At 47.9% G+C, this 16,143-nt stretch overlaps 1 protein-coding gene across 1 annotated transcript in view; it reads right to left on the minus strand.

The window, feature by feature from the left end:
* The window catches only part of GGA2 (golgi associated, gamma adaptin ear containing, ARF binding protein 2), a 44,601-nt gene that overhangs the window by 6,732 nt on the left and 21,726 nt on the right, over positions 1 to 16,143 (minus strand). The window contains exons 6-14 of the mRNA XM_019011902.4: positions 15,819 to 15,922; positions 13,921 to 14,001; positions 13,228 to 13,365; positions 10,134 to 10,215; positions 7,858 to 7,983; positions 6,978 to 7,100; positions 6,107 to 6,135; positions 5,591 to 5,724; positions 2,121 to 2,278 (exon numbers count right to left, since the gene is read on the minus strand). Coding sequence (XP_018867447.2) covers positions 2,121 to 2,278; positions 5,591 to 5,724; positions 6,107 to 6,135; positions 6,978 to 7,100; positions 7,858 to 7,983; positions 10,134 to 10,215; positions 13,228 to 13,365; positions 13,921 to 14,001; positions 15,819 to 15,922 — 975 coding nt within the window. The remainder of the gene's footprint in view (positions 1 to 2,120; positions 2,279 to 5,590; positions 5,725 to 6,106; positions 6,136 to 6,977; positions 7,101 to 7,857; positions 7,984 to 10,133; positions 10,216 to 13,227; positions 13,366 to 13,920; positions 14,002 to 15,818; positions 15,923 to 16,143) is intronic.

A 16,143-nucleotide genomic window follows, 5' to 3' on the forward strand; every position in this document is an offset into this window, starting at 1 on the left:
CCAGCACTTTGGGAGGCCGAGGTGGGCAGATCACGAGGTCAAGAGATCGAGACCATCCTGGCTAACACGGTGAAACCCTGTCTCTACTAAAAATACAAAAAATTAGCTGGGCGTGGTTGTGGGCACCTGTGTCCCAGCTACTCGGGAGGCTGAGGCAAGAGAATGGTGTGAACCCAGGAGGTGAAGCTTGTAGTGAGCCGAGATCATGCTGCTACACTCCAGCCTGGGTGACAGCGAGAGACTGTCTCAAAAAAAAAAAAAAAAAACAAAAGACTGAATAAACAGATTACAGTACCTCTACTTAATGGTGCATATATATATAAGTTCATTAAAAATCAAGTTTTTAAAGAACAACTAAGGGCATAAAAATGGTATAGGCTTATAAAGTAACAGTAAATAGAGTATAAAACATTCTATACACACTGTGGTATCAAATTATTAAGAACTGTATGTACATATATATGTATATGATAAGACAAGAAGAAAATCTATCAAGACATGAACAGAATTTCCATCTCTGGCTGTTAATGGTATAGATGATTTTACTTTTCTAGTCTTTTTTTTTTTTTTTTGAGACAGAGTCTTCTCTGTTGCTCAGACTGAAGCGCAGTGGCACCATCTCAGCTCACTGCAACTTCTGCCGTCTGGGTTCAGGTGATTCTCCTGGCTCAGGCTCCTGAGTAGCTGGGATTACAGCTGTACACTACCACACCCAGCTAATTTTTATATTTTTAGGGTTTCACCATGTTGGCCAGGCTGGTCTCGAACTCCTGACCTCAAGTGATCTGCCCGCCTTGGCCTCCCAAAGTGCTGGGATTACAGGCATGAGCCACTGCGTCTGGCCTATTCTATCTTTAATAAAACTCTACATTTTGAACATGTATTTTTGTTTTTAACTTTTTTATTTTTTAAAGTTTGTTTTGTAATAATTTCAGACTTATAAAAAGTTATAAAACTAATACAAAAATTTCTATATACCCTTCATGTAGCTTCCCCAGATGTTAACATCGTAACTACAATACAGTTATTGAATTCAGAAAATTAACATTGAACATGTATTATTTCTTAAATCAAAAATCAATAAAGAAATGTGCAAAGAGCTCCCACTGTTTATCAACTCTGTTTATTTATAAATTTGTCTGCCTGGCTTTCAGGGCTCTCTGCAATCTAACCTCACCACAAAGAGCCATAGGAGGGCTCTGTGCTAAAGAGTCCAGGCCCTGGAACAGACGACCTGAGTTGTGTCCTGCTCTGCATACTGGTGTAGAGATGGTAGGCACCTTAATTAGCTGAGCCTTCCATTTCCTTCCCTTTTAACAGAGATAATATCCACTTTTCTGCCTTAAGGAGGATCCCTAGAGAAGGAGGATCACTAGCCAAATTCATCCACTCGTTTGAATCCTACCTCTTGCCAGTCATTTCAGGCCACATTAAACATTCCCTTCTTGAATCCCAAATCAATGAACATTATGTGCCTAAGTAAGCCTTTTAATTAAATTCTGCCTGCCCATATCCTTGACAGTGTCAATACTAAGGAAGGCTAAGAAATCAGCTAAAAGACAAAGAAGCAAACTTTTTTTTTTTTTTTTGGAGACGGAGTCTCACTTTGTCACCCAGGCTAGAGTGTGGTGGCATGATCTTGGCTCACTGCAACCTCCACCTCCTCGATTCAAGCAGTTCTCCTGCCTCAGCCTCCCAAGTAGCTGGGATTACAGGCATGCACCACCATGTCCAGCTAATGTTTGTATTTTTTGTAGAGAGAGGGCTTCGTTATGTTGGCCAGGCTGGTCTGGAACTCCTGGCCTCAAGTGATCACCTGCCTTGGCCTCCCAATTTTTTTCTTCCCCCCCCAAATAGAGACAAGGCTATGTCGCCCAGGCTGGTCTCAAACTCCTGGCCTCAAGTGATCCTCCCACCTCAGCCTCCCAAAGTGCTGGGATTACAGGCGTGATTCACCATACCTGGCCACAACCTCTTACTTTCTGCCCTCATGCAAAATCTCTCCCATTTATCAACCAAATTTAAGGGCCACCTCTACCAAACTGGAATGGAAAAAGCTGGGAGTCTAATAGATTCCCAGGAAAAAAAAAAAAAAAGGTGGGGAGTGAAATTGTACTTACTGGGCTTAACAGACTCCAAAGGGACAAACACTTGAGCCAGAGGTGTATTCTGTGAAGATGGGGAAGGAGCCAACGGGCCAGCCTCCCAGGACCAACCTGGAGAGGACTTAGTACCTGGTGGCACTTCCTTGGGGACACTTTTCTGTGAAACATAATTCCTACAAAGAAATAAAAAATATTAAAGACTAGCAAAAATTCTAGCGATTTCCTGGAATTTGGGTTAGGCTTATTAAAGAACAAGGAAAAAATAACACACACACACACACACAGAGTTAGATGTTATATGCCTTTTTTTTTTTTTGGATACAGTCTCGCTCTGTTCCAGGCTGGAGTGCAATCGAACAGTCTCGGCTCACTGCAACCTCTGCCTCCCAGGCTCAAGTGATTCTCCTGACTCAGCCTCCCGAGTAGCTGGGATTACAGGCACCTGCCACCATGTCCGACTAATTTTTGTATTTTTATTAGAGACAGGGTTTCACCACGTTGGCCGCGCTGGTCTCAAACTCTTGACCTCAGGTGATCCGCCCGCCTCGGCCTCCCAAAGTGCTGGGATTACAGGCGTGAGCTAATGCGCCAGATGTTATATGACTTTTGTCAAGTAATCGAACTCATACCTCAGCTTCCTCATCTGTTAAATGGGAATAACAGAAGTAATTTACCTCCTAGGGCTATTGTAAGAATCAAATGAGACGATGTATGAAAAGCACTTAGAGGCTGGGCACGGTGGCTCACGCCTGTAATCCCAGCATTTTGGGAGGCCGAGGCAGGTGGATCATTTGAGGTCAGGAGTTCAAGACCAGCCCGGCCGACATGGTGAAACCCCGTCTCTACTAAAAATACAAAAATTAAAAAAAAATAAAAAATAAAAAATTAGCCAGGTGGTGGTGGCGCACGCTTGTAATACCAGCTACTCAGGAGGCTGAGGCAGGAGAATGGCTAGAGCCTGGGAGGCGGAGGTTGTGGTGAGCCGAGATCACACTACTGCACTCCAGCCTGGGCAACAGAGTGAGACTCCGTCTCAGGAAAAAAAGAAAAAAGAAAAAAACAAAGAAAAGCACTCAAAATGTCCACACATAATAAGAACCCAATAACCTAGAGCCTTTGTTATGAAGGTTGTTCATGTTGTACCTGTCGGGCAGTCCCTGACAATAAGTAGCTCAGTCAGGTTGTTTCCCAGGTGTGATCACAAAGGGACTTGAGCCAGGCAGATGATACACAAATTACACCAGCTACTATCCACTCCATGATTTTGTCCATTTGGGACACAAACTGAAAACATTTTAGAAAACTAAAGTCCCGAGAGGAGAAATAACCCACCCTGCCCGAGTGGCTGAAAAAAAGAAGACTGCAAGAAATGACCTCCAGGTGGCAAATGGGAATGAACTCCCAGGACATCCCACTTCTGCCAGAGCCTGGTGGTTTCTATCAGGAACATGGGCACTTTCAGGCTGTTTGGGTGAAGGTAAGCTGCACTTTTCCAGAGGCAAAGGGACAGGATCTATGAAAATGTTGTTACATTCACACCTTAGAGAACCTCTCCCTTCAGGGATCTATACTATAAGGCACTCCCCCCAAGCACCTCCAAACTGGAAATTATGTAAATGTCCAAAAAAGGGAAATGATCAAATACATCCATGCAATAAATTGTAATGTAGCTATTAAGACTGAGGCATATTTCTAGAAACTGATATGAAATGCATCACAGATATAATATGAAAAGGTCATGCTGGAGTGCAGTTTCTAAATTAAAATCCTGTTTGTGTAACAAGACACAGGAATGTACCACTACATGTATACAAAAAAAGCAAAGAAGGAACGTTCAACCTTGTTTTTAGGGAGTGGCACTTTGCACTTTGTTGTATGTTTCTCCATGGATCAAATTTTGCTTAACTTCAATTATGTGGTTATTAGAAGGGAAAACAAAAACAAACGGCAAAAACCTCATGTTCTACTACTCCTAGTCCTTAAATAAACCTCTTTTCAGATGTCTTGGCCAAAGCAGGTATTTTCCTACGACTCAGGAAGAGAAGTAAAATGAGAAAAGGGAAGCAGCATATTAAACTTTTTTTGAGACAGGGTCTCACTCTGCTGCCCAGGCTGGAATGCAGTGGCATAGTAATGGCTCACTGCAGCCTCGACTTTCCAGGCTCAAGTGATCCTTCCACCTCAGCCTTCTGAGCAGCTGGGACTACAGGCATGACCTACCATGCCCGGCTAATTTTAGTATTTTTTGTAGAGATGGGGTTTTGCCATATCTCCCAGGCTGGTCTTGAACTCCAGGGCTCAAGCGATCCACCTGCCTTGGCCTCCCAAAGTTCTGGGATTACAGGTATGATATGGTTTGGCTGTGTCCCCACCCAAATCTCATCTTGAATTGTAGCACCCACAATTCCCACATGTTGTAGCAGGGACCCAGTAGGAGATAACTGAATCATGGGTGCAGTTTCCCCATACTGTTCTCACGGTAGTAAGTCTCATGAGACCTAATGGTTTTATAAGGGGAAACCCTTTTTCGTTTGGTTCTCGTTCTCTTGTCTGCTGCCACATAAGACACGCCTTTTGGCTGAATGTGGTGGCTCATGCCTGTAATCCCAGCACTTTGGGAGGCCGAGGCAGACAGATCATGAGGTCAAGAGATCGAGACAATCCTGGCTAACACAGTGAAACCCCATCTCTACTAAAAAAAAAATACAAAAAATTAACCGGGTGTGGTGGCACACGCCTGTAATCCCAGCTACTCAGGAGGCTGAGGCAAAAGAATCACTTGAACCTGGGAGGCAGAGGTTGCAGTGAGCTGAGATCGCGCCACTGCACTCCACCCAGGGCAACAGAGCGAGACTCCATCTCAAAAACAAACAAACAAACAAACAAACAAAAACACATGCCTTTTGCCTTCCGCCATGACTGGGAGGCCTCCCCAGCCACATGGAACTATGAGTCCATTAAACCTCTTTTTGTTTTTAAATTACACAGTCTTGGGTATGTCTTTATCAGCAGTGTGAAAACAAGTACAAGGCATGAGCCACTGCACCTGGCCTAAACTTTCAATAGAAAGATGTTTCTCGGCCAGGCAGACGGATCACCTGAGGTCAGGAGTTTGAGACCAGCCTGGCCAACATGGTGAAACCCCGTCTCTACTAAAAATTAAAAAAAAAAATTAGCTGGGCATGGTGGCGCGTGCCTGTAATCCCAGCTACTTGGGAGGCTGAGGCAGGAGAATCGCTTGAACTCAGGAGGTAAAGGCTGTAGTGAGCCGAGACTGTGCCACTGCACTCTAGCCTGGGCAACAGAGTGAGACCCCATCTCAAAAAAAAAAAAAAGAAAAAAAGAAAAAAAAAGAAAGAAAGAAAGAAAGATGTTTCTCCAGGGCGAGAGGCTGTCTTAGAGCACCATTCTCTGGCCCTTGTCCCATGAGAAGGAACCGCACTCAGGAGCCACACTCTCCCACTCCCCTTGCCCAGAAGACTCACAGAGGGCCCGGAGCTGGCTGTGGTGAGAGGAGGTCCAGCAAATTCCTGTCTGCAGAAGGGTTCTGAACACCACCGCCTGGCAGCGTGCTGGAGGAGGGATTCCTCTTTTCCTCACAGCAATTCTGACCAGAAACCTGTCAAATCAGGAATAGCTAAAATAAGACCAGGGTATGAATGACCATCAGCCACAGTAAAACCAAGGCACAGCTCTCCTGAGCCCACCCAAGCTGCTGTGGCCCAGACTGGTGACATCTCTTGGGGCAAGAGGGGAAAGAAAGGGCAAGATCACATGCAGCTCCTGGGCAGACCTCCAGGAAGCAGGAGCCTGGTGCAACCTGTCTCCCCCCAGGTATCAGCCAGACAGTATGGGTGAGGAAGAGGCTTTGGACCTCCAAGGCCATGATCCCACCGGGACAGTGCAGGAGCACCTCTCTGCTCACCAGGCAGTGCTGCCTCACAAGGGCAGGTCTGAGACCCTCCCCTTCTCTCTCCGGGCCCTGGGAAGGGCATCCTTACCGTGCCTGTAACAGGAGCATCACTGATTCCTGTAAGAAAGGAGTAGAGTGAGATGCCTAACAGTAACTCCACCTGCTTCAAGATGAAGAGTAATGCCACACCCATCCTTTCTAGGACATCCAGAAAGTCTAGACAAATAAGCAACTTACTGAAGGTCATGTGACTTGTCCATGACTAATATGCAAGGGGGACCCTCTGAACTGCCCAGAACACCTGATTCCCTTGGCAGCAGGTATGTGCTCCCCAAGGGAACCAGCTCACTCCCCTACTCACAACCACCCTGATTGCCTCTGCAGCAGGTATGTGCTTCCTGAGGGGACCAGCTCACTCCCCTACTCACAACCACCCTGATTCCCTCAGCAGCAGGCATGTGCTTCCTGAGGAGACCAGCTCACTCCCCTACTCAGAACCCTGCTGATTCTCTCAGCAGCAGGCACTTGCTCCCAGAGGGAACCAGCTCACTCCCCTACTCACACCCATCCCGATTCCCTCAGCAGCAGGCATGTGCTCCCTGAAGGTCCAGCTCACTCTCCTACTCACAACCACCCTGATTCCCTCAGCAGCAGGTATGTGCTCCCTCAGCAGCAGACACGTGTTCTCCGAGGGTCCTGCTCACTCCCCTACTCACACTCTCCCTGACTTGCTCAGCAGCAGACACGTGCTTCCCAAGGGGACCACGTCACTCCCCTACTCACACCCATCCTGACTCCCTCAGCAGCAAGCACGTGCTCCCAGAGGGAACCAGCTCTCTCTTCCTATTCACAACCATCTCGACTCCCTCAGCAGCAGGCATGTGCTCCATGAAGGGAACAAGCTCACTCCCCTACTCGCACCCATCCTGTGCCTGCTCCCCACAAGCACCTGCCCTCACCCAAGGCTGCCAGGTCCTGATGAAGCAAAGATGGCACCACAGTCCCCGTCTGCGCAGGTCCGTTGTCCACCTCCAAGTCAATCAGGGGGCAGGTCTTCATGCAGCCTGCTGGATTCTGAAAGACTAGAAAGGCCAGGGTTAGGAAGAGAAGTCAGTTGGACATGAGAGCAAAGTCTCCATATAAATCCTATCAGCTTCCCTCAGACCACCTCCTAATCAAATGGGAACGCCCTCCCTGCCCTTCCAAGAACCTTCTACTCAGCTGAGTGTCCTGACACACAAGCTCAGCTGGCATCCAAGACAAGAGGGAGCCAAGGCCTGCCTTCCTACCCCAGGGATCATAGGCCCTCCTGCAAAGATCCCATCACCCTGGAGGAAAGCAGATTCGGCCTTCTCCAGCTCAGGCCATTCTGAGGCTTCTGACCACTGCTGATTAGAATCACCCACAGTGCTTGAAAGACGCAGACCTCCAGGCCCAGCTCCAAGCAGTCTTGATTCAGAAGGTCCAAGCCAGGGACCGCATTTCAACCAGTGCTCCAGGTGATTCTGATACAGCTGACCTGGCACTAGGAACCACTAAGGAAGATCATTTCTTTTGTCTCTAGCTCCTGTATGCAAGAATTTATGAGAATTCAAACGCAGGCACAGCTTAGCCATCTGCTTTTGTGTGTAGTCAAAGCTGGGGTCCAGCCCGGCAACCAGCTCATGACAATTCCTATGGCTGGGTGTGGCAACATATCTGCTTTCACAGGAAGGGGAACAAAGGGCGAGTTCTCTCATTTCTATTCCTTAACCCAGAATATGTTTAGGACCCATTTCTTTTCTGGGAATAGCAGGCTGCCCCAAGGCAGAGAAGGCAAGGAGAAGCTTTCAAACATACCTCTGGAGACAGGGATGTCTCCCAATGAGCTGGTCACTCTGTTTCCAAAGGTGACCCGGCCCTCCATCACCTGTTTGTACAGCAGAACTCCTTGGGTGAGGAGGTCATTTGCCTGGAGAATTTCCGCTGAAGAATGAGGGAAGACTCAGAACCCCCTGGTTTGGCAACCAACAACCTCAGTCTTTTCTAAGCTTTTCCATAAAACAGCCTTCATATGGCTCGACTATGTTCAGTTTATCCACACCTCCTGCCCCCAGATTGTGTCATCGGACCCTATCAGGCCTAGTCAGTTAACCCGAGTCCTAACATGTTAGTAGTTCTCAATACAGAAGAAGCAAATCTGTTCACCTTCTACACCTGTACTGTCCAGAGTAATGGCCAGCAGTAAGCACTTAAATTAAGGCCCTTTCAATAACAAACTTTTAACTTTAACTCAGAACCTGAAGCTGCTGGCTCTGTGCAGTGGCTCATGCCTATAATCCCAGCATTTTGGGAGGCCGAGGCGGGTGGATCACCTGAGGTCAGGAGTTCGAGACTATCCTGGTCAACATGGTGAAACCCAGTTTCTACTAAAAATACAAAAAATCAGCCATGGTGGGTGCCTGTAATCCCAGCTATTCGGGAGGCTGAGGTGGGAGAATTGCTTAAACCCAGGAGACGGAGGTTGCAGCGAGCTGAGATCGCGCCATTGCACTCCAGCCGGGGCAGCAAGAGCGAAACTCCATCTCAAGAAAAAAAGAAATATCAGAAACAGAACATTAGCAGCATCATGGGGGATGCCACGAGCAAAACTGAGACCGAGAGAACTGTCAATTCAGAGGGCCTATTTTCATGCAAGGAAAAAAGGCTGTGTGTGGTGGTTCACGCCTGTAATCCCAGCACTTTGGGAAGCCAAAGTGGGCAAATCACTTGAGCCCAGGAGTTTGAGACCAGCCTGGCCAACATGGCAAAACTCCATCTCTACTAAAAGTGCAAAAATTAGCCAGGTGTGGTGGTGTGCAACTGTAGTCCCAGCTACTCAGGAGGCTGAGGCATGAGAATCGCTTGAACACAGGATGTAAAGGCTGTAGAGGCTGCAGTGAGCTGAGCACGCCACTGGACTCCAGCCTGAGCAACAGAGATTGTCTCAAAAAAAGGAAAAAGGATTGCAGAGGGCATGCACATGCTATCCACTAAGAGAGACAGAAGAAATAGAAACCAATTATACAGTATGGCTTTTCTTTTATGTCTGATTTAGAACAATTTTTTTTTTAAGTTAGCAAGAGATGATTAAGGAGAAATTTTATCAGGGAAATCTGAACACTGACTGAATCTTTGATTATTTTGAAATGTCCAGAGGCCGGGGATTGTGGCTCACGCCTGTAATCCCAGCACTTTGGGAAGCCGAGGCAGACGGATCACTAGAGGCCAGAAGTTTGAAACCAGCCCGGCCAAAATGGTGAAACGTCATCTTACAAAAATACAAAATTAGCCAGGCGTGATGGTGGGTGCCTATAATCCCAGCTACTTGGGAGGCTGAGGAAGGAGAATGGCTTGAACCAGGGAGGTAGAGGTTGCAGTGAGCCAAGACTGCACCACTGCACTCTAGCCTGGACGACAGAGCGAGACTCCATCTCAAAAATAATTAAAAGAAAAAGAAACGTCTAGAATTTGCTTCAAAACAGACTAGGGAATGGGTGGGTACAAAGAGAGGTACAGATGAAGTAAGACTTAAAAAATCAGCTATGAGCTGGTAATCATTAAAGATGAGTGAAGAATACATAGGTTTTACTATTCCCCTCTCTCATGTTTCGAGATTTTCCACAATAAAAGAGTTAAAATTCTTATTTAGTAACTCTGGACAATTCTCCACTTCCTTACAGATGTACCTTCCATTTCCCATCGGCCTGGCCCTCTTAGTTGACCTACCTGGCCCCTGAAGGTACAAAAGCCTGTGATCCCTTTGAGACACCACCCACAGCTGTTTCTCTGGCCCCTGCGATTGGTCAGCTTTTCCTGAAGCCTCCAGTGGGATCTTTCTTCTACCTCTCACACCCCAATCTCCATGGTCAATTTCCACCCCTTTTCAGGCTTTAGACCTGCTGCTGATTTCTTACTGAAGCCTGGATCCTGCTGGAAGTCAGTTCTGAGGCAATTCAGGCCACACCCTCCCCAAGCCCAAGCTCCACGGAACCTAAAGTCCACTCTGTCTTGTTCCTGGCACAGCAGTGTGACAGGAGGGACCGAGTCTGTCTTGCACCTGGGCTGCTAGCTACACCCAAGGAAAGAAAACTTACCGAGTGCATCATCGTCATCAGTGGTGTCACTCGCCAGCCGGAACAGTGTGGGCCGCAGTTTTTCACACCTCTCATACACGACCTGAAAGAGCAGAGCTTGGTTCATGACACACGCCCAGGCACCCCATAACGCCCCCCTCCAGGGCCCCAGAAGCCTCCGATCAGGCAGACGGCAGAGTCTGGGGCTTCAGAAGGCCTCCCATTGGTCCTGACTTAGAGACTGCAGTTTTGAAGTAACATGGCAGAGTTTCAGAAAAAGACTACAGGCTACAAGTGTATGATTTTTGAAAATAAAAGAATCTGACCGGGCAGGGTGGCTCACGTCTGTAATCCCAGCACTTTAGGAGACCAAGGTGGGCTGATTACCTGAGGTCAGGAGTTCAAGACCAGCCTGGCCAACATGGTGAAACCCTGTCTCTACTAAAAATACAAAAGTTAGCAGGTGCCTGTAATCCCAACTACTCAGGAGGCTTTCTCTTAGGAATCTGGAAAGACAGTAGTTCATTTCTACTAATCTTGTGAAGTGGAAGGACAGGTAAATAAAGAAGTTATGTGGAGGGTGGCTCTCCTCCTGTGCAGAGAGACATAAAAAACTGGAATGCAGAGGGAGATGGCTGAAACAGACCTTCAGAAGGAGGTGGAGAACAGAGCTCCAAGGGAGACCAACAGCATGGCTGCCTCAAACCTGGCACAGACAGGCTGTGGTTTCTTTTTGATTGTTTGTTTTTTTGGTTTTTTTTAAGACAGAGTTTCACTGTTGTTGCCCAGGCTGGAGTGCAATGGTGTGATCTCAGCTCACCGCAACCTCCGCCTCCTGGGTTCAAATGATTCTCCCTGCCTCAGCCTCCTGAGTAGCCGGGATTACAGGCATGCGCCACCACGACCGGCTGATACTGTATTTTTAGTAGAGATGGGGTTTCTCCATGTTGGTCAGGCTGGTCTTGAACTCCTGAACTCAGGTCATCCGCCTGCCTCGGCCTCCCAAAGTGCTGGGATTACAGGCATGAGCCACTGCGCCCGGCTGGGCTGTGGTTTCTTAGATGTGATAACAAAAGCACCAGCAAGACATTAAACAAAAAAAAAAAAGGCCAGGCATGGTGGCTCATGCCTGTAATCCCAGCAATTCAGGAGGCCAAGGCAGGTGGATCACCTGAGGCCAGGGTTCAAGACCAGCCTGGCCAACATGGTGAAACCCTGTCTCTACTGGCCAGGCACAGTGGCTCACACCTGTAATCCCAGCACTTGGGAGGCTGAGGCGGGTGGATCACCTGAGGTCAGGAGTTCGAGACCAGCCTAACCAACATACAGAAACCCTGTCTCTACTGAAAAAAAAAAAAATACAGAATTAGCCAGGCTTGCTGGCACATTCCTGTAATCCCAGCTACTCGGGAGGCTGAGGCAGGAGAATCGCTTGAACCCGGGAGGCAGAGGTTGTGCGGAGCTGAGATCACGCAATTGCACTCCAGCCTGGGCGACAGAGCGAGACCTTATCTCAAAAAACAAAACAAAACAAAACTTTCCCGCTTCAAAAGATGCTATCAAAATAGTGAAAAGACAGCCCAAAGGAAGGGAGAAAACTGTCTGATAAGGAACCTGTATCCAGAATATATAAAAAACACTTGTAACTCAAAAAAGACAATCCAAAAGATGGGCAATGGATTTGCACAGACATGTCTTCTAAGATGCACAAGCTGCCAATGAGCATAGTAAATAAGTAAGCCATCAAGAAACAGAAAGTTGCAATGAGACAGTACTTCACACCCTCCAGGAGGACTCCAGTCAAAAAGATAACAGCAAATGTTGGCAGGATGCGGAGAACTGGAGCCAATACATTGCTGCTGGGAATGTAAAATGGCATGGCCACTTTGGAAAACAGTTTGGCAGTTCCTCAAAATGTTAAATATGGAGTTACCCCAAGATCCAGCAATTCCATTTCTAGGTATATACCCAAGAGAATTTAAAACCTATGTTCACATAAAAATTTGGACAAAGTTCAAAGTCATTATTCGTAATGAATAATTCAAAGGCATCATTCATAATAGCCAAAAAGTAGGAACAACCCAAATGCCCATCAGCTGATAAATGGAGAAACAAACTGTGGCATAGCCACACAATGGAACGCTATCCAGCCATGAAAAGGAATGAAGCAGTGACACATTACCAGATGGATGCACCCGCAAACATTAGGCTACGTAAAGGAAGCCAGACACGAAAGCCCACATATTGTGCAACCGCACTTGGACGAAGCATCCAAATAGGCAAATCCAGAGAGACAGAAAGTGGATTAGTGGTTGCCAGGGACTGGGGAAAGGGGAGTTTGGGAAAGGGGGAATGACTGTTAATGGGTACAAGGTTTCTTTTAGGGGTGATTAAGATATTCTATAACTAGGTAGGTGTGATGGTTGCTTTTATGGTATGTTAATTATCTCAATAAAGATGCTATATAAAAACCAAGATCTCAAGATGTGGAGGAGCTAGAACTTGCATATGCTGCTGTTAGGACTGTAAAATGGTGCAATCACCCTTGAAGATAGCTTAGCCACTTTGTTTCCTAACAAGTTAAATATATACTTAGCATATGACCTAGTAATCCCAGACATTTACCCACAAGAAATGAAAATCGATGTTCACACAAAATCCCGTACACAATTGTTTACAGCAGCGTGATTCATAATCACCCAAAGCTGGAAACAACGCAAGGCCCATCAACAGGTACATGCTGTGGTACATCCAGGTGACGGGACAGTACCCGGCAATAAGAAACAAGCTACTGCTACACACAGCAACGTGAACGGATCTCAAGTGAGATCCAGAAACCAGGCAAAAATAGAGGGTTATGTACTGCATCATTCCATTTATACAAGAGTCTGGGAGTTGTCAGCCAATCAGAACAGAAAGCAAATTAGCAGCTGCCTGGGGATTGGGGAGCAAGGGAGAGACGAAGGGAGGACAAAGCAGCACAACGACATTTGGGGAGGTGTCAGATATGTTTACCGTCTTGACTCTGAGATGGCTTCATGGGTGCAAACAGGTGAAAGCATTTCAAACCCACTTTAGTAAACATGTGCAGCCCCCTGTGTTACACCTGTATTACCTGCAGGGCCTCCTGGTCGGGCGGGGCCTGCCCTGGCCTGCGGTACATGCTTAGCATCTCCTGCAGCACCTTCACATGGCTTCGCACTTCCTCCACCGCACTGACCCTCTTGGACACCTTCTCCGATTTTTCTTGTTCCTTTTGGGAAAAAGAGGAGGATGGGAGTGAGGGAGCAAAAACCCTGGCTGAAGCCTGAACAAGGGATGGGAAAGAGTCACTATTGAGAGAGCTCGCTCAGGGGCATCACCAGGATGTTAAGTGCATGGGAGAACTCACACAGTAGGTGAAAAAATACTCAAAAGCCCAGAATTCCTGGGGAGGAAAATGCAGTTTGGGGACTGGTGACCGTGACCTCTGCCTTTGTGCCACCAGCCTCAAGTCCTCTGAAAAGCAGATTCCTAAACCTGGACTTTGTCCATACCAATACCTGTTGCTGGGACCCAAGCTGGTGTCTAGGAAATGCTTTGAGCAGCATGGATGAAAGCAGCTGAGAAGTACGGCAGCGGGATTTCTGGTTCCAATCACCACTTTGATGCCCTTGAGGGAGCCTATGGCTGTTCCCCAGAGCTCAGGGCTAGGAGCCACTCTTTCTCCCAGGCAACCGTTCCTACCCCTCAAGCATAGGCTCATATGCACTGTCCTTCAGCCTCTGTCAAATGCTGCTTCTACTGAACCAACTGGAAGAATGCCCACCTCCTTGACCAAATTCTTGATTAACCGGTTTGCGGCCTGAAGGTCCTCGGGGTGGTTGCTCTTTAGAAGCCTTGTCAGAAGCTGCAGAGAGTGAACAGGAAGAGTAGGTGAGACCGCAACTCCCTCAGGCCCAGAGCAGAAGCAGCAGCAACAGAAGAGTTAACACTAACAACGGCGCACACATTTTACATGCACCATCTCACCAAATGGTCCCAAGGACACTACGATGCAGGCACTCTGACTATCCCAATACACCACTGGTTTTCTTTTCTGTTTTTTTTTTTGAGACGGGGTCTTGCTCTGTTACCAGGCTGGAGTGCAGTGGCGCAATCTCGGCTCACTGCAACCTCTGCCTCCCGGGTTCAAGCAGTTCTCCTGCCGAGCCTCCCGAGTAGCTGGGACTACAGGCGCGTGCCACCATGCCCAGCTAATTTTTGTGTTTTTAGTAGAGACAGGGTTTCACCATGTTGGCCAGGATGGTCTCAATCTCTTGACCTTGTGATCCGCCCACCTTGGCCTCCCAAAGTGCTGCGATTATAGGCGTAAGCCACCGCGCCTGGCCCGCCACTGGTTTTCAGTGGGGTAGGGGGATGTGGGGGTTACTTCTCCCGGGGGATGTCTGGCTAAGTCTGGAGAAATTTGGTTGTCACAACTAGAGAGGGGGCGCTACTGGCAGTTCATGGGTAGAGTGAGGAATGCTGTGAACATCCTACAGTGCACAGGACAGTCCCCAACAACAGAGAATTCTCTGGCCCAAAAGGGCACTAGGTCTGCAGTTGCCCTGGACCATGTGCTTTATGACACAACAGACCCTGGTGATCTTGTTCATCCCTTCATTTCCAGCGCCCAGCAGGATGCCTGGCACAGAGAAGTCACTCAATCTTTGTGGGACGGATGGCAGGAAAAGTGGGGATAATGAGGGCTGGTGACACAGGATTGTTTCTCAGAAGTCACACCATACCTCCTCATACCTCCTTCCTAGCTCCTCCCACCCTCTGCAAACCTAAGGCACCAAGCAGGAGGAAAGCGGAGAAAGGTGGCCTGGAACCTAGACTAGCCTTGCTCATTCTAACAACAAGGACCTGATGGCCACAGAGTATCTAGGCCCAAGGAGTGGGTACAGGGAGAGGGTGCAGTTGACAGGCAGAGCATACCACGCAGAAATGAGTACGCAGCGTGTAGCCTTCCAACGCTCCATGAACTAGACCTTGAGACTGACCAAGAACAGTCATGACCAAAAGCACTGCCAGCACTAGGCCAAAGGGCTCCCCACTCACAGGCACCACAGTTATCCCTGGGTCTTGGCCACCTTCTTCTTCTTGTCCCTCTAGATACTGATGTCCAAGGAGCAACGATTTGGGGAGTTCATGGTGGATGGAAAATGGATAGGGCCGGGCTCACTGGCACTGAGAAAGAGCTGAACCAACACACAGCAGCAAGTTCTTCCACTGTCCCCACCCCAACACCACACCCACACAGGACATGACCCATCCATCACCCACACTCCCCACGGGCTATCCTTCTGCACCTTCTTTCCCCAAGGAGGGCTGTGCACAAAAGGGAGGGGGCACAAAGTACCCTTGGAGGAGGAGCAGGAATTATGTCCTGGGCCCAGATCTACACTGAGGTAAGGCAGGATCACAAACAGATCCTACCAAGACCCAGGATGCAGTGTCTGCCTAAGAACCAGGCTGAATCAAAACAGACTGGCCCTTATTAGTTGACTTATCCACGAAGAATGCACCCAAACCTTCTGCTACCTCACTCCTAAGGGCCTGTCTGGAGAGGAGAACCCATGTAACCTGCCCCCCTCCATACTCCGATTCAAGCATCAAAGGGCATTTACAGTGCCTAAGAGAAAAGGTCTGATCAGACACCATGTAGGTCTGTTTCCTTACCTTGGACTTTTCTTCATCAGCATCAAAGATGGAGCTCTTGGGCCAGGGAGATGGTGGGGGTAAGATTTTATCCACTGGTAGTTTAGGGTCTTGTTTTATAATTCCTAAAAATGCAATTTACAAAGTTAAGACACCGATATGGTATCCAGAAACTTCAGTCAGAATCCAGTATAAAGTCTGGAAACCCCTGGTTCCTAATACCATGCTAGCAAAGCACTGTCAACAGCCTTCAAAGACAACACCCAATGTATGAATGAAGTTTTGCATCATCTCTTAGGAGAATCCAAGGGACCATGGTGGCCGGGACAGCAGAGCCAACTATGTC

This window comes from Gorilla gorilla, chromosome 18 (assembly GCF_029281585.2).
Source record: "Gorilla gorilla gorilla isolate KB3781 chromosome 18, NHGRI_mGorGor1-v2.1_pri, whole genome shotgun sequence".
Taxonomy (NCBI): domain Eukaryota; kingdom Metazoa; phylum Chordata; class Mammalia; order Primates; family Hominidae; genus Gorilla; species Gorilla gorilla.